At 50.1% G+C, this 26,414-nt stretch overlaps 3 protein-coding genes and 1 pseudogene across 5 annotated transcripts; 2 read left to right on the forward strand and 2 right to left on the reverse strand.

Moving 5' to 3' along the window:
* Positions 1 to 69: 69 nt before the first annotated feature.
* Positions 70 to 1,371, reverse strand: C12H1orf122 (chromosome 12 C1orf122 homolog). Of its 2 annotated transcripts, none has more exons than XM_055255267.2 (3): positions 1,218 to 1,371; positions 792 to 993; positions 70 to 546 (listed from the first exon to the last, which is right to left on the reverse strand). In XM_055255267.2, exons 2-3 carry the CDS (start codon positions 837 to 839, stop codon positions 451 to 453), a joined length of 144 nt encoding a protein of 47 aa, XP_055111242.1. In that variant the 5' UTR covers positions 840 to 993; positions 1,218 to 1,371; the 3' UTR covers positions 70 to 450. The 2 variants fall into 2 exon arrangements, with proteins under 2 accessions (XP_055111242.1, XP_055111241.1); XM_055255266.2 differs by having other exon boundaries at positions 1,085 to 1,292.
* YRDC (yrdC N6-threonylcarbamoyltransferase domain containing) lies at positions 1,344 to 6,577 on the forward strand. Its single transcript, XM_055255263.1, has 5 exons — positions 1,344 to 1,732; positions 2,277 to 2,391; positions 2,507 to 2,626; positions 5,077 to 5,219; positions 5,523 to 6,577. The coding sequence occupies exons 1-5, from the start codon at positions 1,344 to 1,346 to the stop codon at positions 5,593 to 5,595; spliced, it is 840 nt and encodes a 279-aa protein (XP_055111238.1). The 3' UTR covers positions 5,596 to 6,577.
* On the reverse strand, positions 6,560 to 14,371 carry MANEAL (mannosidase endo-alpha like). Of its 2 annotated transcripts, none has more exons than XM_055255258.2 (4): positions 13,437 to 14,371; positions 12,327 to 12,436; positions 11,354 to 11,430; positions 6,560 to 9,670 (listed from the first exon to the last, which is right to left on the reverse strand). In XM_055255258.2, the coding sequence occupies exons 1-4, from the start codon at positions 13,978 to 13,980 to the stop codon at positions 9,655 to 9,657; spliced, it is 747 nt and encodes a 248-aa protein (XP_055111233.1). In that variant the 5' UTR covers positions 13,981 to 14,371; the 3' UTR covers positions 6,560 to 9,654. The 2 variants fall into 2 exon arrangements, with proteins under 2 accessions (XP_055111233.1, XP_055111231.1); XM_055255256.2 differs by having other exon boundaries at positions 6,560 to 9,947.
* LOC129468965 (protein N-lysine methyltransferase METTL21D-like) lies at positions 13,979 to 23,499 on the forward strand (annotated as a pseudogene).
* Positions 23,500 to 26,414: the final 2,915 nt, after the last annotated feature.

Here is a 26,414-nt window from a genome sequence, read left to right on the forward strand (position 1 = left end):
TTTTCCACCACTCCCCCCTTCCCAGCCATCAGTCTTGAGAGGGGACAGAAAGGAAACGTCGGTCACCAGGAGAGTCTGCAGGTTTCCTTTTAATCAAGGCTCTGCTGAAGGTGTTTTGTGGGGCTAAAAGCCCCCAAAGCATGAAATGGACATGTAACACCACCTGGATCCCCCACAGTAGGCCAGACCACTCTGGCGAGCACTGCTGGTCTGCCCAAATCTGGGTAATCAGGTTGGGTATTCATTGGCTGCATTTCAAAGCACAGCACTGCTTTCAGCCAGGATGAAGTGGGAGTGAACCCAGCTGCTAGCAGAGCTGCCACTCCAGGCTGAGAGCCAAGTACCAGCCACTGCCAGTGAAGACTGGCCCCTTTACTGAAGGGAGTTGTTCAGAGTCCTGCCACCGGCCCTGGGGAGGGAGAGAAGTCAGGATATTCTGCTCGGGGATGGTCAGGGCTCCGCAGCTCCATCGCCAGCATCCTTTGGAAAGCCGCCTCTGGCGGAGACAGCCGGCTGGGGGGGCGCTCCAGGTTTGGCTGAGACGTTCTAGTTGGAACAGAAAAGAAAAAAGTGAGGCTGGGAGGCAAGGCCTTGGATTAGGCCCCACAAGGATATGGCCATTTGGCATTTGGATAGTATTAACTTTTTCGAAACCTCTCACCAGATCAAAGGAGGTTAGGCATAAAGCGGCGGAGACATACTTCCCCCCTCCAGGGTAAGCTAGGGCTTGGCCAGCCTAGCCAGTGGGCAGACCCCACCCCAGCCCAGCCCAGCCCAGGGTGGGCACTAACCCCGCCACCAGCCGGCTCCGGGCGCCGGCGGCCCAGCTGCCGTAACATCTCCTCGCAGGCTGCGATGGTGTCCAGGAGCTGCCGCTGCCGCTGCTCCACCGCGTCCAGCAGCTGCTGGGCGCGCTCCTCCCGGGGCGGCTGCGGGGGTGGCCTCCCGCCGAGCCCCAGCCCCGCCTTCCCGCGGTCCACGCCGGCAGCCTCCCTGCCCGGGAGAGAGCGAAACACAGACGGTGAGGGCCGGCGCCTGCGCGGGGCCAAGCCCCTTCCCCCCGCCCCGACGGGCCCCCTCTCACCCCCGTGACCAGTCTGAGCCCGGGCCCCATTCCATCTCCGCTTGCGCGGCCTGACCACCGCCCCCTTTTCGGCCGCCCCCCTCCCCAGCGCTGCGTTAGGGCTCCGCAAGGCTGCGCCCCGCCCCGTCCCCACCGGTCTCCTTCAATCCTCCTGGGGGTCGTGGTCCCTTTAAGCTGCCCGGCGCAGAGGTGGGGCCGAGTCTCCCGGACCGGAAGCTGGCTGGGAGCGTCACTTCCTCCCGGAAGCGGGCCTGGGCGGATGTCTCCGGCGCGTCGGTGCAGGGGGATGAGGGCCGCGGTGGCTGCCAGCGTGGGGTTGAGCGAGGGGCCCGCTGGCTCCCGGAGCGGCCGCCTTTTCCGCCCGCCGAGCCCCGCTCCGGCGGCCCCCGGGGCCCGGCTGTTGCGGCTCCCGGGGAGCGGGGCCGTGCAGGCCGCGATCCCGGAGCGCGCCGGCTGGACCGAGGCGCTGCGGGCCGCCGTGGCCGAGCTGCGCGCCGGCGCCGTGGTGGCCGTCCCCACCGATACGCTGTACGGCCTGGCCTGCGCGGCGAGCTGCTCGGCGGCTCTGCGCGCTGTGTACCGCCTCAAGGGCCGCAGCGAGGCCAAGCCTCTGGCCGTATGCCTCGGCCGCGTGGCCGACGTCTACAGGTGAGGCGGCACCGCGGGAGGGGTTTCCGGTGACAGGCTTGGGAGACTGAGGCGCAGAGAGCGGGAGGGGCTTGTCCAGGCTCACCAAGGAATCCGGAACTGGAAGTATGTACCCAGGACTTAACGTGCCCCAGGCCGTGAACTACATGCTTCTGGGAGGCAGCAACACACGAGAAAGGCAGAGACCCTGTTCCCTTGGCTCATTTGTGCTAATTGGGGAGGCCCCCGGGAAAAAAGCAAACACAGTAACTTAATTTAATAGCGAATGCCTTGAAGAAAATAAAACGTGGAGCTTGATCCCACTATCACGGTATCACAGCGGTGCAGCTGTTGTAGTCCTTGAGACCAGAGGCACATGGACGTCAAGCCAGGGGTGCGCCTCTGGAGCCCTGCTTTCTGCTCAAGCTCTAGGGAGGTGAAGCAGGGAGACAGGCGGCTCCCATTGTAAATTCGAAGGATTCCTTTCCTACGTCTGTCTACAGTCTAGGAAAGGACCACCAGTGACCCTTCATTTTGAATGGATTTATGCTCCTGTGTTTCCCAGATACTGCCGTGTGAGAGTACCCGAGGGGCTCCTGAAAGACCTACTGCCAGGACCGGTGACCCTGGTGATGGAACGCTCGGAGGAGCTCAACAAGGACCTAAACCCTTTTACGCCTGTGAGTCGTTTGTGTCCCCAGACTCCAGGCCACTTGGCTTTCACTAGGATCCAGATCAGACTTACCCTCTACCCCTTCCAATCTTTCTCATGATCCCTTTCCCCTTGCCTTATAGCTTGTAGGCATTCGGATTCCTGATCATGCCTTTATGCAAGACTTGGCTCAGATGTTTGAGGGTCCGCTTGCCCTCACTAGTGCCAACCTCAGCTCCCAGGCCAGTTCTCTGAATGTCGAGGTGAGTTTACCCAGTCCTTCCCCTGGAAATGTCACCAGCGCACACACTGTTTCCTGTGAATCAGTGGCATTGATAGTGCACTGGGGTGGCCAGGCGTGAGAGTCCTTGGGCCAACAGTGGGAAGGTTGCCCAGCTGGCAGGGAGGTGGTGGGGGGCAATATAAATTTTAAAAATTTGAAAGATTTTATCTCAAAGTCTGAAAAGCCAGGGGGAGAATTGGTGTTTTCTTCTGTCTTTATAATAATAGGAAAGATAATGATAAGAACAATATCTTCCTGTTTTTCTGGAGATAACAGTTTTTGGAGAACAGTTAGGCTATAAATCTTCACGACAGTGCTAGGCTATAAATCTTCACGACAGTGCTGTAAAGAAAGATGAAGAAGGCCAAGGGCAGTGGCTCATGCCTGTGACCCCAGCACTTTGGGAGGCCCAGGCAGGTGGATCACCTGAGGTCAGGAGTTCAAGACCAGCCTAGGTAACATGGCAAAACTCCATCTCTAATAAAAAAAATACAAAGATTAGCCAGACATGGTGGCACATGCCTGTAATCCCAGCTACTTGGGAGGCTGAGGCAGGAGAATCACTTGAACCTGGGAGGCGGAGGTTACAGTGAGCTCAGATTGTGCCACTGTACTCCAGGCAGGGCTCTAGAGCGAGACTCTGTCTCTTAAAAAAAAAAAAAAAAAAAAAAAGATGAAGTTTAGCCTCCAAAAAGTTGAATCACTTGTTTCAGGTCACACAGCCATTAAGTGACTGACTCAGATTTTTACCCCATTTTTGACTCTTGCCCCTGTTCTCTTATCTCTGCCACAAGCCAGATCAAAGAAAGGATCATTTAATCCTTTCTTGGCTACATAGATTAGAACAAAGGAGACACATAGAAATTTCGTTTTTTTCTTATTACTAAGATGTAAAATGTAGTAATAAGCTACATTGTGTCCCCAGACTCTGGGCCAGACACATAGTATCACACATAGTATCCAGCATCAGGCCTTGGGCCTTCCTTGGGCTTATTACATCCAGCTAATAAGCCTGGATAGAGTAACTTGCGTGCAGTCACACAGAGATACGGTGGAAAGTCCAGAGTTAGAGCCCAGATCTCTGCTGAGAACTCCATTCGATGGGTTTTCCATGCCCAGACCTAGAGTGGGGCTCAGGGTTCTTGGAAAGTGAGAGTTCAGCATCCCTTCCCATTCTCAGAGTGCAGGTTTGACTTGGTCCTGGTGGCTGTACCCCAGGAGCAAGAATCGGGATGTGGCACAGGGAGGGGAGGTTTTTACCTTGTCAGCAATCATTTGACCTGTCCAACACAGTAACTGGTATTTATGATTTCCTGTCCCAAATTTCCAGGCCTAACTGCCACTGCAGTGTTTTCATTGGGGGGTTGGGGAAGCTCTAGCTCAGTTAACAATTCAGTCTACTGTTCCAGGGGGAGTATCCTTTTCATAGCCCAAAGACTGAGTGCTGGTGGCATGCAGAATCTACCATGTTCTACTCTTCCTACCCTGATCAGAGTTGCAGTGAGATCCAGGAGCATAGTTCTAGAGTTAGAAGGAGCTGGAATCACTTGTTCCAGGTCACACAGCCATTAAGTGACCAGATTTTTACCTAGTTTTTTTGTTTTGTTTTGTTTTGTTTGAGACAGTCTCAGTCTATTGCCCAGGCTGGAGTGCAATGGCACCATCTTGGCTCACTGCAACCTCCATCTGCCGGGTTCAAACAGTTCTCCTGCCTCAGCCTCCCGAGTGAGTAGCTGGGATTACAGGCGTGTGCCACCACACCCGGCTAATTTTTGTATTTTTAGTAGAGACGGGGTTTCACTTTGTTGACCAGGCTAGTCTCAAACTCCTGGCCTCAAGAGATCCAGCCTCCCAAAGTGCTGAGATTACAGGCGTGAGCCACTGTGCCCGGTCTTTTTACCTAGTTTTTGACTCTTGACCCTGTTCTCTTACCTTTGCTGCAAGCCAGGCCAAAGAAAAGATCATCCTAGTCCTGTCTCGGCTACATAGATTAGAACAAATGAAATGAGGACATAGGATCATCTAGTCCAGCCCACTTGTCTTGTAGGCCTGGATAGAGTAACTTGCGTGCAGTCACATGGAGATATGATGGAAAGTCCGAGTTAGAGCCCATATCTCTGCCCAGAACTCCATTCATTGTACTTACATTTCCGTAACCGAAGCAACGTATGAAATTTCCTTTTGACATAGCAAGATTTTCTTTAAGCCCTAGATAGGTGTTACTTGGAGTGCTAACCCAGGAGGGCTCCAAACCTCATAGAATGCAGTGTCTTTGGCACAGTTGACCTTAACTAAATGAAGCTCCCTTCTCTGCTTAGAGGAAGGTGCCTTCTGTTTTAAGACTATATGGCCTTTGATGACTGCGTGCAGTTTGACATTATTGGATACACCAGGGATAGTGTCCATGCTCTTCCTTCTCCCTCTTCTCAGGAGTTCCAGGATCTCTGGCCTCAATTGTCCTTGGTTATTGATGGGGGACAAATTGGGGATGGCCAGAGCCCCGAGTGTCGTCTCGGCTCAACTGTGGTTGATTTGTCTGTGCCTGGAAAGTTTGGCATCATTCGTCCAGGCTGGTAAGTCTCTTTCCTGTGGCGTGGGAAAATAATTTGAGGGAGGTTGCAGAGATGCAAAAAAGCTTTGACAAAATAAAAATGTGCCTCCTATCTTGCCCTGAGGGAGTGTGGGCCAGGTTTGGAGAAGTGGTAGTTGCAGTGGGACTAAGTTTCCTGGCTTTCTTAGGATTCAAAAGGTTTCATCAAGGGTTGATGAACAGGGTGTAACAAGGCTAGCCAGTTTCGATGTCCCTGCTCACCAGCATCTGGTGGGCTCGGGACTTTTGAGAAGTCAGACTGGTAACTGTCCTGTTTCCTCCTCAGTGCCCTGGAAAGTACTACAGCCATCCTCCAACAGAAGTACGGACTGCTCCCCTCACATGCGTCCTACCTGTGAAACTCTGGGAAGCAGGAAGGCCGAAGGCCCAAGGCCCAAGGCCTGGTGCCGGATACTATGTGTCTGTCCACTGACGACTGGCAAGGCCTCATTTGCAGAGGCCACTGGAGCTAGGGCACTAGCCTGACTTTTAAGGCAGTGTGTCTTTCTGAGCACTGTAGACCAAGCCCTTGGAGCTGCTGGTTTAGCCTTGCACTTGGGGAAAGGATGTATTTATTTATATATCAGCCAAAAGCTGAATGGAAAAGTTAAGAACATTCCTAGGTGGCCTTATTCTAATAAGTTTCTTCTGTCTGTTTTGTTTTTCAATTGAAAAGTAATTAAATAACAGATTTAGAATCTAGTGAGAGCCTCCTCTCTGGTGGGTGGTGGCATTTAAGGTTCAAACCAGCCAGAAGTGCTGGTGCTGTTTAAAAAGTCTCAGGTGGCTGCGTGTGGTGGCCCATTCCTGTAATCCCAACATTCTGGGAGGCCCAGGCGGGAGAACTGCCTGAGCCCAGGAGTTCAGAATCAGCCTGGGCAACATAGCAATACTCCGTCTCATAAAAATTAATAAATAAAAAGTCTCAGGTGACCAAAGGCTGCTGAAGCTAGAACCAGGTTTGGATAAAGATTGAAGAGCCACAGGCCACTCTTCCCTCTGAGCCATTGGGCCTAGTGTGTCATGTATTGTAATTGCTGGCAGGGAGAGCAGTCTTTTTAGTGTAATAGTGGGGTGTCTGCTCAGTTGGCAGGGGTTCAGTCCAAATGGAAGAATATTGGGAAATAAACCTCCACTATCCTTTTCAGCCAGGGACTTTTTTCTTATTTATTAATAAATTATAGTTAATTATACCCATAACACCTTTATTTAAATCCAGTGTTCTCCGCAGCCTTTTGTCTATTTATATGTGTACCAAGTGTTAAACGTAATTATTATTGGGCATTTGAACTTTGTTTTTCTTTAAAGAAATGCTGCTATTAAACATATTTGTAAATGGTTTATTTTTCTTCTTTTGAATTATTTCCTTAGGAGAGTAGGTCAAAGTGTATGAAGTATTTACGGCTCTCAATATGGATTAGCCTTCAAAAGAACTGAGTCAAGTTACACTGCCATTAGCAATGTGTGAGAATGGCTGCCCCTGCCCCCTGGCCTTGCCATGTTTAGTATTTTTCAAACTGTGCGTGTGTTAAATGAAGCCTGTGTTGCTACCTTCTGTAAATTACTGTAGGTCAACATCCAACCCTTTCAGCTGTCCCTGCCTGCCTTGGTTTCCCCAGCTAAGCCCCAAAGCCAGGTGGCCAGGCCTGCGCATCTCTCTGGTGGGGTTTAATATCAGTTACCTAACTGGGGCTGGGTGTCCTTGAGGTGACCACTGGGGTCTATTTCCTCCTCCTTCCTCCCCTTCCCTCTTGCACCCTAGTTCCCAAAATTCCGATTCAGTCTTTTTTTTTTTTTTTTGGAGACAGAATCTCTGTTGCCCACACTGGAGTGCCGTGGCACAATCTTGGCTCACTGCAAACTCCGCCTCCCAGGTTCAAGTGATTCTCACACCTCAGCCTCCTGAGTAGCTGGGACTGCAGGTGTGCACCAGCACACCCTGCTAATTTTTTTGGTATTTTTAGTAGAGATGGAGTTTTGCCATGTTGGGCAGGCTGTTCTTGAACTCCTGGCCTCAAGTGATCCACCTGCCTGGGCTTCCCAAAGTGCTGGGATTACAGGCGTGAGCCAAGGCACTCAGCCCATTTTTTATTTTTTTAAAGACACGTCTCTCTGTGTTGCCCAAGCTGGTCTCGAACTCCTGGACTCAACCGATCCTTCCACCTCAGCCTCCCAGAGTGCTGGGATTACAGGCATGAGCGACCACGCCTAGCTTCCGATTCAGTCTTGAGCCCATAAACTTCCTAGTACAGTGGTTTCCAATGCACCTGTTTTCAAGTATATCCTAAGAATCTTATGAGGTGTTAACGGGCCTGCTTTAATCAGGGTTCCTGCAGTTAGCATATTAGTTTATTTGTAAATAAGCACTGGTTTGTTAATTCCCTCTAGAAATCTTGTCTAGTAATGTTTTTTGTTTTTTTTTTGTTTTGAGACAGTCTTGCTCTTGCCCAGGCTGGAGTCCAGTGGTGCCACATTGGCTCACTGCAACCTCCGCCTCCCAGGTTCAAGCGATTCTCCTGCCTCAGCCTCAGAAGTAGCTGGGATTACAGGCACCCATGCCCAGCTAATTTTTGTATTTTTAGTAGGGATGGGGTTTCACCATGTTGGCCAGGCTGGTCTCGAGCTCCTGACCTCAGGTGATCCACCTGCCTCGGCCTCCCAAAGTGCTGGGATTACAGGCGTGAGCCACCGCGCCCAGCCTTGTTTAGTAACTTTTTTTTTTTTTTTTTTTTTGAGACGGAGTCTCGCTCTGTTGCCCAGGCTGGAGTGCAGTGGCGTGATCACCGCTCACTGCAAGCTCCGCCTCCTGGGTTCACGCCATTCTCCTGCCTCAGCCTCCCGAGTAGCTGGGACTACAGGTGCCTGCCACTATGCCTGGCTAATTTTTTTGTATTTTTAGTAGAGATGGGGTTTCACCATGTTAGCCAGGTTGGTCTCGATCTCCTGACTTCGTGATCCACCCGTCTCGGCCTCCCAAAGTGCTGGGATTACAGGCATGAGCCTCTGCGCCCGGCCATTGTTGAGGAATTTCTTAAGCAAACCTACTCGTGGTAAAGCCATAGCCAGCCCAGCTCATATATCAATTTGTCACAGAATCTAAGGTCAGAATTTGTGAGGTCTTAAAGAGAGCAAAAGGAATGCTTACTTGAGAATACCAGTTCATATTTAATTACTACTAATCACAGTAGCACTGAACATGGCTCTAGTGAGTGGGCCTCAGTCAGTTCAGGCAGCTAAAGGGAGGGGGATTTCCTCCTAGTCTCTCCCTGGAGCTAAATATGCATCTGGGAAAAATTAGGCTCTGGAGCACAGAGGGATTTTTTTAGAGGAAAAAGAACTGAACTCCCAGCACTAGGTAAAACTGCAAAAAGAAAAACAACTGTGCGCAGGCACTAGCTACAAGGCCACACCAGAAAAGGAAAGCTGGGTCCTGGAAGCTTCAGGACAGGAACTCTTCCTTGGTCAAGTCTTCCCCAGCACCTAGCACATAGGAAGGTGCTTGATGAGTGAGTGTTACATGAACCTGTGAGTGCTCAGGATGATTTCCTGATAATTGGGTTCAGGAATCTACTGGGAGGAGCTTAAACCTAGAAGTTCCCTTTTTGAAAGTCTCAAATATGGTTCCCTAACTTAGAGAAGACAGATGATGTGGGAAGGAGGCCTGAGGAGAGGATGCAGGCTGGCAGAAGGGAGCAGGGCGCATGCGAGCCCGGACCCTGACACCCTTCCAAGGGTGGTGACTGGGTGGCCACCACACAGCACCAGCCTGCTGCAGAGTTCAAAACTAGAAGGGGTTACATCAAAGTGTTCCCAGGATGTGGAGCTGCCCTGGGCTAAGTTCAGTCACCTGCCAGCCTCTGCCGTTCCCATCACCGCAGAGCACCCCAGCACCACTCGCCTGAGGAACGGGCTCTGTGTTGCATAGGCCCACGCCTGACGGCCCACCCAGAAGCACCCAGCTGCTGACCTCTGACCTGGGAAAGAGTGAGTGCCTACAACCTCAGCTGAACCCCACATGGTGACATCTTCCAGCAAGGCAAGGACATCAGCACCTCACGCCCGTTTACAGGCCCCTCACATGAGCCACTGCTCCTTCTCTTTGATGAAGTGCTCTGCCCAGCGGCGGGTCAGCTCCAGGTACAGGCTGGGCTGGTGAGGCAGGTAGTCCAAATACAGGCGGGTGGGTGTCTTCTTGGGAATGGCCTTCTCAATCTGGGTGCCTTCGTGCCACTCATTGAAGGAGGTAATGGAGACGATCTCGGGCCTCACTGTCAGGGCCGCCTGCAGGGCCGTCTCATAGTACTTGCCATTGACCCTGTTGCGCGTATTGTGGTTGTTCCAGGGCCGAATGCTGGTGTCTATGTAGCCGGGTCCCACACTGGGGATGAACATGAGGTTGTTGGCATCACAAAAGTTCTTCACGGCTTTCCAGTTCTGATGGGAAGAACCAAAGGAGAAACCATTGGAGGCAAAGTAGGTGTACATGCCGTCAAATCCGGCGGCCAGGATGTCGTGGGTGTGGCCCTCCTCCACCAGCAGCGCTATGAAGACCCCATCGTAGGGTGTGTTGCGGATCGAATGGGGCCCGTTTGGTGTCAGGAGGTGGGCCCAGGCCTCAGGGGACGTCAGGTATGAGTCGTAGATATAAAAGAGTGGGAGGCTCTTGCCCATGCTGTTCTTATAGCGGTAAAATGCACCATGGGAGCCATACCTGAGAAGGAGAAAGAAGAGCCTCAGCTGGATGGGAGAGACCAGCACAGCTGTAGGACCTGCCATGGATGAGATCTGGATGTCACACAGCCCAGTTCTGGAGCCAGTCAGTCTCCACAGTTGGACTCATCATGCCTCTAAGCAAGAACCTGGTTCCCCTCCTTCCTCTCCCCAGTTGTCATTCCTAAGCCTCACTTCCCTACCCTTAGCCAAGCCACCACCGTCTTCCATCTGGATTGCAACAACAGCCAGGTAACTGGTCTACAGGCTTCCATCCTGCCTCCGTATAATCCATTCATTATTCCTACCTACTTGATCTGGCCCTGCCAACCCCATTCCTGCTCTTTTCCCAGCTATTACTCCCCATCTGGCCTTTCTATCCAGCTGTCATGTGTCATGCAAGCTTGTTCCATCTTACGGGCCTTGCATCTGCCAGCCCTCTGCTTGGAATTTTCTCCCTGCCTCCGGATCTTTGCAGAGCTGACCCTTTTCCTTTTCTTTTTTCCTCGTATTATTATACTTTTTTTGAGACAGGGTCTTGCTCTGTTGCTCAGAGCTGGAGTGCAGTGGGAGATCTCAGCTCACTGCAACCTCTACCTCCTGGGGTTCGAGTGATTCACCTGCCTCAGCCTTTCAAGTAGCTGGAATTACAGGCACCCGCCACTACACCTGGCTAATTTTTGTATTTTTAGTAGAGATGGAGTTTCACCATGTTGGCCAGGCTGGTCTTGAACTCCTGACCTCAGGCAATCCACCCACCTCAGCCTCCCAAAGTGCTGAGATTACAGGTGTGAGCCACTGGGCCTGGCCTCTTTTTTTTTTTTATTCTTAAGACAAGTCTCACTGTATCGCCCAGGCTGGAGTACAGTGGTGACATCATAGCTCACTGCAACCTCAAACTCCTGGGCTCAAGTGATCCACTCACCTCAGCCCCCCAAATAGCTGGGACCATAGGCATGCATCACCATGCCCAGCTAATGTTTAAAAAATTTTTTTGTAGAGATGGAGTCTCCCCGTGTTGCCCAAGCTGGTCTCAAACTCCTGGCCTCAAGTGATCCTCCCACCTCAGCCTCCCAAAGTGCTGGGATTACACCGCGCCTGGCCTTCATTCAGTACTTTCTGAATGAATAAATGAGGTGCCTACATTGTAGAAGCTACTTTCACATATATTAACTCGTGTGATTCTCACAAGACTCAAAGGTTAAGAGGCTTGCCTCATCACAGATTAGAAGCCACAGAACAGGAATTGAAACCCAGGCTGCCTGACTTACTATAAAACTCTCTTACTATAAAACAGCTGCTGGGAAACACAGGCATTATGCCCTGTGTCTCTTGACCTGCCCCTCCAAACCTTCCCTACCTCCATTTTGATCCCCACCAAAATCCCGGCCCCCAGAGCAGCCTTACGTGTCAATGATGTACTTGATGTTGTCATGTACAGTGATGTCATCTCGGCCCTTGTAGGGTTGGATGTGGAAGGCCACCTGCCACAAACAGAGGAGTAACTGGTCAGGTGAGTGTCTATCCAGGGGCCACGACGTATCAGGCTCAGGATCTAACCATGGCCTGGAGGAGAGGCTGAGTTCAGAAGAGGGCCTGGCAGTGGTGGGCACAGTAGAGATAAAGGCAGCTGCTGCCTTTCAAGACCAAAACAGGGGTGAGCAGTTTGCCCATCTCCCGCAGCAGGGCATGTGGGAAGCATTTTGGTGGGCTGTTACAGGGTGGCTAATAGGTTTCAACCTTGTGCCAGCTCCAAGTGGTTGGTGCTAGCTGCCTGAAACAGTGGAAGAAGTATGCTGAAGCTGTGTCGATGGAAAACTGCTATGATCTGTTAGACATGTCAGTGGTGGAATTCTCTTCAGGAATGGGGAGTGGGGCTTTTCTTCCTTCTCTATCATTTTTCTTCCTTCACCACAGAAGCAAGGGATGACTTACTTGATTGGCACATGTGGGGAAATGCTTCGTCCAGCTCCGTCCTTCCTCTTGAAAGTGAGCCCACCTGCTGAGAACACCTGTCTAGTCCTCGAGGTCCAGCACTGCCTCCCACTAGAGAGTTGAGTCTGCAGGTCCCTTTGGCTCTTGCCTACCCTTTATCCACCAGGGTTTACAACCTAACCTCTATTATTATTTAACAAAAGTGATCATTATTTAGTCCTCTCTTGGTCCTATATTTAGTTTTCTCAGTTTTCTTAGAATTCAAAAAACTAAGAGCAACATAGGCACCATTTATCTGAACCCTCCCCCAAAACCACACTTGCCACGTATTTGTTATCCCTAGGCTACTGCCAAGAACTTCTGTAGAGGCACTAGTCCTGTGGGCGGAGGAGAGCAACTCTCCAGAATAGGGCAGAGAGCACGTGGCCTCTTCTGGGAGACTCACCTGGATGCTGTACTGATGGGCGGTGTCCAGAATGGCGGGCACCAGGTCATCTGAGGGCTCCCCGTTATCATCAGCCATGCCAGGTGGGTACCAGGACAGGACCAGGACGCCTGAGATGCAATACAGAGGCCACTTCAGAGACACACAGTACCCCCCTCAACAGAGATTTTTTTCCTCACAAACATCTCCAATTGCAAAAATGGTTCCTAAAAAACTGAAGCAAGCCTCCTGCCAGGTTCACTTCCTGCAGATGAGTCCCAGAGCCTAGCGCCCCGGAGCTGTCCACGCCCGCGGTGCTGAAGCGCAGCGCCTGCGGGAACCGTAGCGCGCCAGGCCGGAAGGGAGCCAGGCTTTAGACTGCCTCAGCAAGTAGTAGAACAAAGGGAATGGGTGGACAGTGCCACACCCACCTGGAAGCCACAGGCCTACCTCTGAAGAAGAGAAGCACCCCTAACCCTAACGTCCCGCATGGAGAAGAGCCCTGAGCAGAGGCCATCTGTAAAATCCAGCAGAATTCGGTGACGAAATCCGAAATAAGTGAGCCTCCCCTCCCCAGCCTACAAAGGAGGCGCCCTGGGACCTTCCCTCTAGCTGGGTGCTTGATGAAAAGCCTCTAAACCCCCAACACTACCTCCAACTGCAAATAGAGGAGAGGCCTTCATGGAACACAGGCACACTTTCCTCTCTGCAGCCAGCAAAAGTAGGAAGGGCTGCTGCTCTACCCTGTACCTGCCGTGAAATAAAGGCCGCCCTAGGTTCCACTCCTCTGAACCCCAGAACCTGCGGGCCAGGACTCCAGGCCTCACTTCCCATCGCCCAACAAATTTGAAGACTGCCTCCCTCTCCTGGTGCAAACTCCCAGCAGTTCTGCCCTATAGAAGGGCCCTGGATATTAGGGATGGAAGGGCCCTGGTGGGGGGTCTGAATACTAAACGGAGGGGCGGTGTCGCATGGTGGGCCCAGGATGAGAGTGGTAGGGAACAGCTAAGAAGCCAGGCTGGCGGGTAAGTGGGACCAAAGGGCCGGTGACAGGACCAGAGGGAGCTGGGGTGTGGGAAGGAGGAAGGGCGAGGCTGGGGGGCAGCGCCGCCCGGGGTGGGGGGCGCTCACCGATGGCGGCTTCCTTGAGTTGGGTCATATGCTCCCGCAGCACTTCGGGGTCCCGGGAGCTGTAGGGCCCCAGCTCCGGGTAGAAGCTGGAGCCCAAGTCGTCTGGGGGGCTGTGGCGGCCGCGGGGGTAGCTGGCCGAGATCTTGGGGTCCCAGTGCGGCACCATGACGTGGTCCCAGTGAATGTAGTGGCCCTCGCGCCGCGGGCTCCCGTACCACGAGTAGTAGAAGGCGTGCAGGTCCGAGTAAACGCGCAGGCTCTGCCCGGGGGCGGGCTCGGCCTCCGCGGGTGCCGGCCCAGGGGAGCCGCCAGGGTCCGCGGTGCGGGGCGGCGGCGGGGGCGGCGCGGCAGGGGCTGCCGGGGCCCTGGCAGCGGGCGCGGGGGCTCCCTCTGGGCGTCGCTCAAACGGCGCCAGCTCCAGGCCCGGGCCCAGCGCCGGGAGTCCGTCCGGAGCCTTGAGCGTGCGCAGACCCATGAGGGTGCCGAAGGCGAAGAGCAGCACCAGGAACAGAGCGATGCAGGCGCGGCGCCGCCGCCGGGCCATGGCCGACCGTGCGCTCCTGCGGCCGCCCCGCTACCTCCCCGCGCGCCGCGCCATGGCCGCCCGCCCGGCCGCGCGCTTCCCAGGCAGACTGTGCGCCCGGCAGAGCGCGGCGTGGGCGGCGCCCGGCCTGTCCCCGCAGTGCGGGCGGGCTCGGCACACAGGACGCAGGCGGCGCGGACCAAGTGGCCGCGAGCCGAGGGGGAACTGGACGCCGAGTGCGAGGCAAGGCCCAGCGAACGGCGAGTTTCGGGGCCACAGGAGCAGGGGCCTGAGTCAGGCCGCGTGACCCGCGAAGGAAGAGTCGCCTGGCTGCTTGGGCGGCAGGTGGTGGCGCCTGGCTGGGGAGGGGGAACGCAGGCCTTCCGGAGCGCGGGAGAGGGGCGGCGCGCGGCGGCGGCGCTGGGGCGGAGGCGGCGCTGGGGCGGGGGCGGAGGCGGGGGCGGGAAGGAAGCGCGCGTCGGTGGTTCTCTCCCCAAGGATTTCCTTCTCCGTCGATCCCCCTTTACTCACTTCACTGGCCCCCTCCCTACGGGTCTCAGTGCCACCCTACTAGCCCCAGGTCCCCCATCCCTCGGCACCCCTCCCCGGCACCCCAGGCAGCCCCTGAACCTCGCGGGAAGGGGCGTCGGGAAATCCCGAGGAATCGAACCCTACAGACGCCGGCCGGGGCCTGGCGGGCGGAGGACGACCGTGACTCGCGCAAAGTCACACTGACCAGGCCTGGACCCTGGGTCAGGACGCACTCTCCAGAGCTCGCTGCACTGCCCAGCCTGCTGGGTCGCAGTGTGGCTTAGTGAGTTCTCTGGTTGGAATCTCACGAAGCCAAAATTAGGGCGTTGGCAGGTTACACTCCTTTCTGGAGGCTCTAGGAATGGATCTAGGTCCAGCTCAATGGCAGAATTCAGTTCCATACAATTGCAGGGCTAAGGCCCCCATTTGCTTGCTGACTGTCATCTGGGGGTCTTTCTCAGTTTCTAGAGGCCTGCTGCATTTCTTGGCTTGTAGGCCTGGTGTCGTCTGGAGCGGTCTCTCCTGGGACAACCTCCTAGAGTCGGGGAGGATTAAATGAGATGGTTCCCATAAAGCACTTCCACGGGGCCTGAAAAGCAAGCGCTCAGTACATGTGCGCCTTTCTTCCTGGATTCTGGGCTCCAGAGGACAGGCCCTGTCTTATTTACCTTGTTAGACGCCAAGGGCTGCCGGAACAGGATCTGACACTCACTTCCTAGTGCCATTTGAGTGAGTACCAGCCCCTGGTGTGATAGTCTGTAGATAATAAGCTTTTCACTCGCTATTGATAGAGTTCCTACACTGCATTATTCATTACTTCATTTATTCAGAAGATAGTTTTGTTTATCATATGCCTCCTTCCGTGGTCCGCAATGACAGCAACTTTGTTTCATTCCCTGTCTGCATGTCTAAAACAGAGCTTGGGATGAGGGCGGGCACCCAGTTCTTATTGGTTAAGTAAAATGAATTGTAGGGAACCCAGGAGGAGGAGCAGCAAGCTTGGGAAGTGTTGGTAGACCTGCAGCCGAGGAAAGTGAGCTTGAGAGAGCTTATGGTGGTAAATGTGAATGAAGTGGAATGCCTTCAGCTCCAGGTCGCAGATACCCGATTCAGCCTGGCTTAAGGAATATGCCAGTGTATCAACTTGCAAAGCAAGAAGCCCAATGGCAGGGCAGAGTGGGTATCTTCTCTGATCCAACAATGTCATTAGGAACCTGAGATGTTCCCATCTCACTGCTCTGCTCTCCCCACCACTGACTTCATATACAAAGCCAGTTCCCCTCATGCCACAAAATGGCTGCTATGGCCATTGACTGCCCTTCCCATTCCACAGGCAAGGGTAAGACTGATTTCTTCTCCCCAGAAGTCCTAAACAAACATCTCATTGAATCTCATTGGTCTAATCTGGTTTAGGCCTTTTTATGCCAGACAAATTGTTGCCAAGGGGGATAGAATTACCATGCCTAGATTAGATTACATTTGTGGAATGGGTTAAATGTTGGAGAGGATACCATGTATACCAAAGAATGAGGTGACTCTGGGAATAGAAAGAGTGAGAAGAGGCCGGGTTCGGTGGCTCATGCCTGTGATCCCAGCACTTTGAAAGGCCAAGGCAGGTGGATTGCCTAGCTCAGGCGTTTGCAACCAGCCTGGGCAACATGGTGAAACCCTGTCTCTACTAAAATACAAGAAATTAGCCAGGCGAGGTGGCAGGTGCCTGTAGTCCCAGCTACTTGGGAGGCTGAGGCAGGAGAATTACTTGAACCCAGGAGGCAGAGGTTGCAGTGAGCCGAGATCACGCCACTGCACTCCAGCCTGGGTGACGGCGAGACTCTGTCTCAAAAAAAAAAAAAAGAATGAATGAATGAATGAGAAGAAAACGGGTAAGGACAGAACTCTGAGGAACACCAGCATTTCTGGGACAGGCAGAGGAAGGAGAGAGTCTAAGAAGGAAACAAAGAATCATTAACCAGGAACTAAGAGAACAGGGAATGGGTGGTGGTGGTTTTGGAAAAATAGTGGGAAGGTTTCCCCAGCTCCCAGTCATCCCACTATTTCATGTGTCCCCTGTTGGCCATGCCTGGAGTCCTTGACACTGCCACCTGGCCATGATGGTTTGACCCAGGGGCTAGAACTCTGACCTGGTGGTCAGAATTGGGCCAATGATAGCTTCCCATCTTCCACTGGACCAATCATGAATACTGACCCAAAGGGCATCAATTCCAATCATTTTTTGGGATTTTACTCTCTGGTCTGGAGGAGAGATTTCATCCTCTTTAAAGATAATGCCATTTGCCAGGTGTGATGGCTCATGCCTGTAATCGCAGCACTTTGGGAGGCTGAGGTGGGAGGATGACTTGAGTTTAGGCTTTTGAGATCAGCCTGGGTAACATAGTGAGACCTCATCTCTACAAAAAATTAAAATATATTAGTCAGGCATGGTGGCACATGCCTGTACTCCCAACTACTCGGGAGGTTGAGGTGGGAGGATCACTTGAGCCTGAGAGGTCAAGGCTGCAGTGAGCCGTGATCACACCACTGCACCCCAGCCTGGGTGACGGAGTGAGACCCTCTCTCAAAAACAAACAAACAAACAAACAAGATAATGCCATTAGAGGGAAGGGACAGAGAGAAACTTAGTGGTATTGGAGTCCTGATTTCAGTTTTCCTGGCAGCCTAGTTGTGGTGTGAAACACTTGACCATTCTTCCAATAAGTTACCCTTTTATTCTGAGCAAGGTGAGCTGGTGGAGCTGACTATTGGTTGCCTATCAATCTCTGACAAGACCGAGAAGGGGACTTGGGAGCAGGAGTTCATTTGGGAGGTAATCTCAGGAAGTAAGAGTTAGGAATTGAACAGAATGAGACAAGAACAAAAGAAAAGCCAAACCAATGATGCACTGAGGATATCGCTGCTGTAGATAATGGGGGCTTAATTCTGCCAGCTCTTTTCAGAAGTGTACAAATGCCTCCCAGAGTTAGGAGGTGTGAGGCTGAAGCAATTATCTACTGACCCCCTCCTCCATTGGTCAAGCATTTTCCCTAGGGGAGTTAACTTCGTTGTACTTCTGGTCTCCTGTTGCCAAGCAGGCTCCCAGGACATCAGAGAGGTTTTGAGGCAGGGATAAAGCGAGACGGACACATTATTTATTCAAGTGGGATGCCACCAGTGCGAGGAAGACTAAGCTTGCACAGAACCATCCATCCTAGATGTACTCATTTTCTTTTTTTTTTTTTTTTTTGAGATGGAGTCTCACTCTGTCGCCTGGGCTGGGGTGCAGTGGCACAATCTCGGCTCACTGCAAGCTCCGCCTCCCAGGTTCACGCCATTCTCCTGCCTCAGCCTCCCCAGTAGCTGGGACTACAGGCGCCCGCCACCACACCCGGCTAATTTTTTGTACTTTTAGTAGAGACAGGGTTTCACCGTGTTAGCCAGGATGGTCTCGATCTCCTGACCTTGTGATCCACCCTCCTCGGCCTCCCAAAGTGTTGGGATTACAGGCGTGAGCCACCGCACCCGGCTAGGATGTACTCATTTTCTAAGCTGTTGTAACAAATTACTATAAATTTAGCAGTTAAAACAGCACAGAAGCTTACCGTCTCACGATTTCTGTAAGTCAAAAGTCTAGGCACAGTGTGGCTTAGTGAGTTCTCTGGTTGGAATCTCAGGAAGCCAAAATTAAGGCGTTGGCAGGTTACACTCCTTTCTGGAGGCTCTAGGAACGGATCTCCATCCAGCTCAATGGCAGAATTCAGTTCCATACAATTGCAGGGCTAAGGCCCCCACTTGCTTGCTGGCTGTCATCTGGGGGTCTTAGTTTCGAGAGGCCTGCTGCATTTCTTGGCTTGTAGGCCCCTTCTTCCATCTTCAAAGCCAGCAACATCAGATTTTGTCCTTCTCAAACTTTGGATCTCTCTGACCTCCCTTTCTACCTCTCTCTCATACCTTCATCTTCTGGTTTTAAGAGCTCATGTGATATTTAGATGCTGTCAGATAATCCAGGGTAACTTCCTCTGTTTAAGGTCAATTATTGGCCAAGTGTGGCGGTTCATGCGCGTAATCCCAGCACTTTGGGAGGCCGAGATGGGAGGATCACTTGAGCCCAGGAGTTTGAGGCCAGCCTGAGCAATATAGCAGGACCCTGTCGCTACAAAAAAAAAAAAAGACCAGGCACAATGGCTCACACCTGTCCCAGTACTTTAGGAGGCCAAGGTGGGTAGGTTGCTTGAGCCCAGAAGTTAGAGACCAGCCTGGGTAACATAATGAGACCTCATCTCTAAAAATTTTTTTAATTTAAAAAATTATAAAATGTAAGGTCAACTAATTAGTTAACTTCATTCCATTCCACAAAGTCCCTTCACAACAGTAACTAGATTATTTTTAATTGAATAGCTAGAGGACAGGAATCTTGGTGGGGGACATCTTAAGAGTTCTGCCTAAAAACTGTTCCTAAAATCAAGGTGGGCCAAAGAGATGTGACACGTGGCATTCAAGGTGTGTATTACACCCAGTCTATCGATTAGAATGTGTGTTCAGCCACGAATAAGAAGGAAAACAGCTATACATGGCTTAAAGTGCTTCTCAGACTTTAGTGAGCATGTCAGTCCCCTGAGGATCTTGTTAAAAATATAGATCCTGATTCAGTAGGTCTGGAATGAAACCTGTTTTTGTTTGTTTGTTTGTTTTGTTTTTTGAGACAGGATCTCACTCTATCGCCCAGTCTGGTATGCAGTGGCACAGTCACAGCTCACTGCAACCTTTGCCTCCCGGGCTTAAGCAGTCTTCCCACCTCAGCCTCCCAAGTAGTTGAGACTACAGGTGTGCACCACCACGCCTGGCTAATTTTTTTTTTGTTTTGTTTTGGTTTTTTTTTTGGTAGAGATGGGGTTTTGCCATGCTGCCCAGGCTAGTCTCAAATTCCTGGGCTCAAACAATCCACCTGCCTCAGCCTCCTGTAGTGCTGAGATTAGAGGTGAGAGCCACTGTGCCTGGCCAAGAGTCTATGTTTCTAACAAGATGCCAGGTGATGCTGATTTGACTGGTCCTTTAGGGCTTAGAGTATAGTATATTTATTACCCCACATATTGAGGAGTCTTTAACTAGGCTGGTTCTAGGGATGGTTAATGTAAGGGTTCAAAGACACTGTGACATCAGATCACCCTCTCTGTGATTCTTTTTTTTTTTTTTTTTTTTGGCCTTCCCTTCATGACTGAGAAGGATGGAAGCAGTTCCAAGCATTCCATTTCCACAGGATAGCATCCAGGTGCAGAAAAGGGAAGGGCCCTATCTTATAATCATTTTAACAAGTAAGATAAGCTCTTCTAGAAGCTCTCAGCAGATTTCCCATCACTTCTGATTGGCCAGAATTATGTCATCTATTCACATCCAAGCAAATCCCTTGCCAAGGCCATTCAGAGGTGAACAAAATCAGAAAGAAGGGCGACAGGAAGGGGATTTGGGTAAACAGCCAAAAGTCTCTCCCACATCTGCTCAGAGTCAATTTTCCCCTTCTTCCTTACGGAACTAGGATTGTGTTGAGAGAGCCACCCTTCCCCGCTATGGCTGGAGGCTGGAGATGACAGGTTTGTTCTGTGAAAGAGTGTAACAAGAGAGTCTCCAGACACAGGAGTACCAGGCAACAGGAGAGGGAGGAGTGAGAAGCCATATGCTGAAATCCAGGGGAGTCTGGATCAATAAATGGCAAGAAGTCCAGCTCTTTACATCACTCAGCCCCAGGAACACTGACAGTCGTAGGTCAGCCTTCCAGGAGCTGGGCATGGTAGTGCATGCCTGTAGTCCCAGCTACTCGGGAGGCTGAGGCACTTGAGCCCATGAGTTCGAGGACAGCCTGAGCAAAATAGTGACACCTTGTCTCTAAAATAAGTTTAAAAATTAAAGGTTAAAAAAAAATTTTTTTTTGAGATGGAGTCTCGCTCTGTCGCCCAGGCTGGAGTGCAGTGGCATAATCTTGGCTGCTTTAACCTCTGCCTGCCAGGTTGAAGCAATTCTCGTTCCCCAGCCTCTCGAGTAGCTGGGATTATAGGTGAGGGCCACCACGACTGGCTAGGTTTTTTTTTGTTTTTTGTTTTTTGTTTTGAGACCGAGTCTCGCTCTCTCACCCAGGCTGGAGCACTGTGGAGTGACCTCGGCTCACCACAACCTCTGCCTCCCAGGTTCAAGCGATTCTCCTGCCTCAGCCTCCCAAGTAGCTGGGACTACAGGCACCCACCACCATGCCTGGCTAATTTTTGTATTTTTAGTAGAGACCAGGTTTCACTATGTCGGCCAGGCTGGTCTCGAACTTCTGACCTTGTGATCGCCCACCTTGGCCTCCCAAAGTGCTGGGATTATAGGCATGAGCCACCATGCCCGACCAGCAATGCTCTTTTTAATTTCCAGTATGCAAATGGTAACCAAGTCATATTGATAATGCTTGCAAAATATTTTCATTCTTTCTCTTTTTGTATATTTCCACTGTCACCATATCAATCCTATAATGATATAATTATAGAATATTAGGTTATCAGGGCTCTTAGAAACCATCTAGTATAACTCCATCTTACTAAGGCTACTTCTGTGCGACCTCTCAGCTATGTCTCCAGAGTACCAGACAAAGCTTAATTATACCACACCTGGGTTTCCCCAGGCCCAAATTCAATCTGTCCTGCCTGCTGCTCACAAATGAGTGCTCCCTGCCCACTGTCCCATTCCTCCCCCACCCGCCCTACAGTAGTACCCCATTGGCTACCTTGGCAGGGCTTTCTCAGCTGCTGATCCAACACGACCTCCTACATTTAAAATGAGCCTGGGCATGGTAGCTTATGCCTGTAATCCAAGCACTTTTGGAGGCCAAGGTGGGAGGATCGCTTGAGGCCAGGAGTTCAACACCAGCCTAGGCAACATATTGAGAGCCTGCCTCTACAAAAAATTTAAAAATTCGCTAGGTATGGTTACACGTGTCTGTAGTTCTCAGCTACTCAGCAGGCTGAGGTAGGAGGATCACTTGAGCCTAGGAGTTTGAGAGCAACAGAGTAAGATCCTATCTCAAAAAATAATAATAATACAAATAAAAAGCTATTGTTGCTGGGCAGCGATGGCGACTACGCCAGTCTTCGCTGGAGGGCCCCGTGCAGAGCTTTGTGTGAGTTTTGGAGAAGCGGGATGGCACGGTGCCACCACTACAGCAGTATGGCTCTGGTGGCGTGGGTTGCGTTGTTTGGGACGCTGCCATTGTCCTTTCTAAATACCTGGAAACGCCTGAGTTTTCTGGCAACTGGGCCCACACGCTGAGCCGGCGGTTGGTGCTGGAGCTGGGTTCGGGCACCGGGGCCGTGGGGCGCATGGCCACTACCCTCGGGGCTAATGTTGTAGTCACCGATCTTGAGGAATTGCAAGACTCATATGAGCATGCATCTTGTCACTGGTTCTGTTCAAGCCAAGGTACTGAAATGGGGGGAAGAAATAGAAGACTTTCCTCCTCCACCCGACTACATAGTGATGGCCAACTGCATATACTATGAAGAGTGTTTGGAGCCATTGCTGAAAACTCCAAAAGATCTCAGTGGATTTGAGACTTGTATTATATGTTGTTATGAACAACGAGCAATGGGAAAAAGTCCAGATATTGAGAAAAAATATTTTGAGCTCCTTCAGCTAGACTTTGACTTTGAAAAAATTCCTTTGGAGAAACATGACGAAGAGTACCAAAGTGAAGATATTCATATTATATACATCAGAAAGAAAAAATGGAAATTTTCATCATGAAGCCTTTAGTCATCTTACTCAAGCCTCTGACAACCTGGTAAACTAAAGATGTGAATGGAGCATGTGAATACAACATGGGAAGATTGTGTCCACAGATTTTTTACAGCAGGTTTTTAGAGATCCAATGTATAGATGACAACCACCATGGGCTGCCTGCAGTACAAAAAAATCCCTGCCTGCCTGCCTGCCTGCCTGCCTGCCTGCCAGCCTGCCTGCCAATGGCCCTGAATCCAGCTTAGGTTACTTAGTTCAGCATCAAGTCCTGCTTACAAGAAATGTTGGGAATCAGTTATTCAAATAAAAATTGGTATTGAGGTGAGGCCAAAATCTGCCAAAAAACCAGTGAACCAGCATGACCTTTTACAGGAAACTAGAGATAAATTTCTAAAGAGAACTATCTACTATTATATAATAATGTTTTAAATTCAAACTCGTAAATTTTAGTTTGTCTTCAAAATTTAAAAGGTTTTCATTTTGTACATAATTTTGCAGTGTTTATCATGTTTATCTGCCACTTCATTTCTTTTTAAAATATCTTTAATACTTAAATGTTCTTTTAATTTTAAAAAGAACTGAGATATTGTCTTGTATACTTATATTGGCCAAAGTTGTATTCCTTTCCTCCACCATACATCTATGTGATTTAATCAGTAAATTACACTGTAATGAGTTGCTAAGAAGACAAATCAGAAGATTGGAGGAACAAAAGATGTCTTTACAGATTTTTCATTTGAGAATGGAGTGGGAATAGAAAGACCAGTTTCAGGCTTAAGCACATACGTGGCTCGTGCACTTTTCTTTATGTATATGTTCCAGGAAAATCTGGCTTAAAAATACTGGTATTAACTTGTTTACCTGAAACACTGAAAGGTTTCTGAATAACTACAAATTTAGTTCTATATGTATATACCAAATGAATTTTTATTCTGTGTCTCTCTGTTTTATGTTATCATGAAGCCATTTGCTCATATACAATAATCTGTCAAGGACTTTCTTCATACCTGTTCCAAAGAGTAGTAACCGGATGGAAGTCTGGTATTTACAGGCATTGGTGCTAGATGGTATATTTTATGTGTTAAAATAAACATTGTTTTTGAGACCCTGAAAAAAAAAAAAGAACCTGATGTTCAAGTTACATTGGTCTTCTTTCACTGTCTCTCAAACATGCCATGTTTATTTCTACCTTGATGTCTGTGCTTCAGTTCTGTTTTATTTTATTGTTTTAAAGATGGGGTCTCCTCATGTTCTCCAGGCTGGTCTTGAACTCTTGGGCTCAAGAGATCCTCCCACCTTTGCCTTCCAAAGTGTTGTGATTACAGGTGTGAACCACTGCACTCAGCCTGATTCTCCCTTGTAATAACTTTACCTTTTCCTTCCTATTCAGATTTCGCCCGTCCCTCAAGATGTTTCCCCACCATGGTTTCTCTATGGTTGGTTCCCTGTGGGGTGGAGCAGAAACCGTGTTAGCTGTGTTTTAGGATGCTTGATTGCTCACACACACACACACCATCCTCACAGCAATCTTGTGTCATGGGTAAGGTCATTCCCCATTTTACAGGTGAAGACACAAAGGCTCAGAGAGGTAGGGAGAGGCTGGGGTAGGATCTGAGCCCACATCTGCCTGTGCTCTTAATCATCGCACAGTAAATACTCTCTCCCGGCGCACAGTAAGTGTTTGTAGAAGTCAGCTGAGTTGTTCATGAGCTGTTTCATCTATATTGGGGTCTCATCACCCCCAACTGACCATGTTGTGAGGCTTGTGGAACAGAACGAGAGCAGGAAAAGCCTCCACTTACGAAGGGTCCACCCTGTGCGAGATTCAGTACCATGTTCAGTAAGTGTGGGGAAATGACAGGAGATGAAACCAAAGGTGCAAAAGTGGTTGAAACTCAGGGATGGCAGGAGGAAGCAGAGGATTTCTATTTCAGTTATAAGCCTTGTAGTACTCTTTGACTTTTAATACTATGTACAATGTTACTTTGATTAAGAGTGAAAGTGAATTTAAACAAATTAAATAGGGAAGTGTGGACTAGTGGACTACCCTTTAGGACTTTGGATATGGAGAGAAGGAAATATAGGGCAATAACCGCCTTATATATTTGTAGTAAGGATTGAACAAACAAGGCATTTACACAATGTTTGGCCTAGAACCAGCAGCAAGAATTGTTATAACATGAAGCAAAAAATAGGAACAAGGTTCATCATGGGCTCATTAGACCTGAGAGATGTCATTATGAGAATAGGCTATGAAAATAAGAGATCATTATGGTCACCACCAAAGCAGAAAAATGCTACACCCTCCCCTGTCCCTTCTGCATCCTCCAGATCTTTTTCTCTCTTCCTTCCTTTTCTTCCTTTCTTTTAATAGAGACAGTCTGGCTATGTTGCCCAGGCTGGTCTCAAGCTCCCAGGCTCAAGCAATCCTCACACCTCAGCCTCCTAAAGTGCTGGGATTACAGGTGTGAGCCACCACATCTGGCCATTTCCTCCACATTTTTCTCTCGACTGAATCCACCCAATAGAGTAATTATACCTACCAAGGACCCAACACCCCCACATACATACCCCTTCCCTCTATCCCAACCCATAACCCTGATAAAAGTTAAACGTCCCCCCAAGGGGCATAAATGTCCCACATTTTAGTTTCTAGGAAAGGGAGTTTGGGAGGGAATATTGAATCATATTATCAAACTTTCATTCATTCATTTATTCATTCATTCAGTGCATATGTATTGAGTGCATGGTATGTGCCAGCCATAGTTCTAGGTATCGAAGACCCAGTGATGAACAAGACAACAAGATTTACACCTTCAAAATGTTTATATATAATGTCACAATGACCAGAGCAGCTACTTGGGCAGGTAAGGCCTCTGGCAGGGATAATTACCTCCATTTGCACTGCCTGGTCTGATGCAGTGGAATGAAATAGAAGATATGACTTGTGACATCTGGTCATTCACATCCCCCTGCTTAAGTTACCATCCTTGTACCATATGGCCCTGTCCCCTCGACCACAGCTCTCTGGACCAGTAACAGACATCTGACCCAAGCTGAGCAATTAGATTCTACCCCCAAGAACTTGCCAAAACTTAGATGTGGGAGGTGAGTTGAAAGGTCATTCAGAGTGAGGCCCACAGCAGAAGCCAGAGTTGACACCATGACAAGCCAACATCATGGGCAGGCCAGACTTATGAGGGGCAGATGCTCAGAGTAGGTTGAAGCAAGCAGTCTGTCTGCAAAGAGGAAAATGTGGCATCTATGCTGTAAGAAGAAACCAGACATCACTGGTCCCCAGGAGGAAAGAGAAAAAGAGAATGAGCAAAAGACTCTTTTTAAAAAGGAGAGAGCAGCTGCCTCAGTATCTGAGAGCTTCCAGACCCAGCTCCAATTTCTACCAGATCGTCCAGTTCATTCTTGGGAGATGTTTTCAACCACAAAATGACTCCTCTGTCCTTCTCTTGAGTTGGTTTGAATAGTTCTTTTTTGTTGTTGTCACTAGGAGAATGTATATTTATATAATAAGTCTATAAGTTGATAAAGTAAATAGTAATTTCCTGAAAGTTTTAAAATTCATTTTCCAAAGGTGGTTTTTTTTTTTTTTTTTTTTGACGGAGTTTCACTCTTGTTGCCCAGGCTAGAGTACAATGGGGCGATCTCGGCTCACTGCAACCTCCACCTCTCGGGTTCAAGCGATTCTCCTGCCTCAGCCTCCTGAGTAGCTGAGACTATAGGCATGCGCCACCATGCCCGGTTAATTTTTGTATTATTAGTAGAGACGGGGTTTCACCATGTTGGCCAGGCTGGTCTCGAACTCTTGACCTCTGGTGATCCACCCTCCTCGGCCTCTCAAAGTTCTGGGATTACAGGCATAAGCCACCGTGCCTGGCCTTCAAAGGTTTTTTAAATGAATTTTTTGTGTTTGCTGTTTTGTTGTTGTTGTTTCTTTCTTTTCTCCTTTTTTTTTTTTTTGGCTCTTAGAAAATCTGAGACTTGTGAGTTCAGAGAAAGCAAGGCCAAGACTGGCTGGGATAGGGGTTAGGGGCTTGGTCCTTTGATGCAGAAAGTGGGGTGCTTAGCCAGGGCCTCTCATCGCCTGGCAATCTTGAGTCAGGGAAGAGGAGGGAGGAGAAGGGATTGCTTGAGGCCAAGAATTTGAAAAC

Source organism: Symphalangus syndactylus, chromosome 12 (genome assembly GCF_028878055.3).
Source record: "Symphalangus syndactylus isolate Jambi chromosome 12, NHGRI_mSymSyn1-v2.1_pri, whole genome shotgun sequence".
Classification (NCBI taxonomy): Eukaryota; Metazoa; Chordata; class Mammalia; order Primates; family Hylobatidae; genus Symphalangus; species Symphalangus syndactylus.

What these genes read in the sequence shown, in the direction of transcription:
- C12H1orf122 (XM_055255266.2), bottom strand. Translation starts at nt 1,119, where the DNA reads ATGGAATGGGGCCCGGGCTCAGACTGGTCACGGGG. An exon ending in GGCTCAGACTGGTCACGGGG is followed by an intron (nt 994 to 1,084) that starts GTGAGAGGGGGC and finishes TCTCCCGGGCAG; the next exon opens with GGAGGCTGCCGGCGTGGACC. An exon ending in CGGAGCCGGCTGGTGGCGGG is followed by an intron (nt 547 to 791) that starts GTTAGTGCCCAC and finishes TGTTCCAACTAG; the next exon opens with AACGTCTCAGCCAAACCTGG.
- YRDC (XM_055255263.1), top strand. Translation starts at nt 1,344, where the DNA reads ATGTCTCCGGCGCGTCGGTGCAGGGGGATGAGGGCCGCGGTGGCTGCC. An exon ending in CGCGTGGCCGACGTCTACAG is followed by an intron (nt 1,733 to 2,276) that starts GTGAGGCGGCAC and finishes TGTGTTTCCCAG; the next exon opens with ATACTGCCGTGTGAGAGTAC. An exon ending in GGCATCATTCGTCCAGGCTG is followed by an intron (nt 5,220 to 5,522) that starts GTAAGTCTCTTT and finishes TTTCCTCCTCAG; the next exon opens with TGCCCTGGAAAGTACTACAG.
- MANEAL (XM_055255256.2), bottom strand. Translation starts at nt 13,980, where the DNA reads ATGGCCCGGCGGCGGCGCCGCGCCTGCATCGCTCTGTTCCTGGTGCTG. An exon ending in ACTCAAGGAAGCCGCCATCG is followed by an intron (nt 12,437 to 13,436) that starts GTGAGCGCCCCC and finishes ATTGCATCTCAG; the next exon opens with GCGTCCTGGTCCTGTCCTGG. An exon ending in ATCAAGTACATCATTGACAC is followed by an intron (nt 9,948 to 11,353) that starts GTAAGGCTGCTC and finishes TCTCCTTCTCAG; the next exon opens with GTATGGCTCCCATGGTGCAT.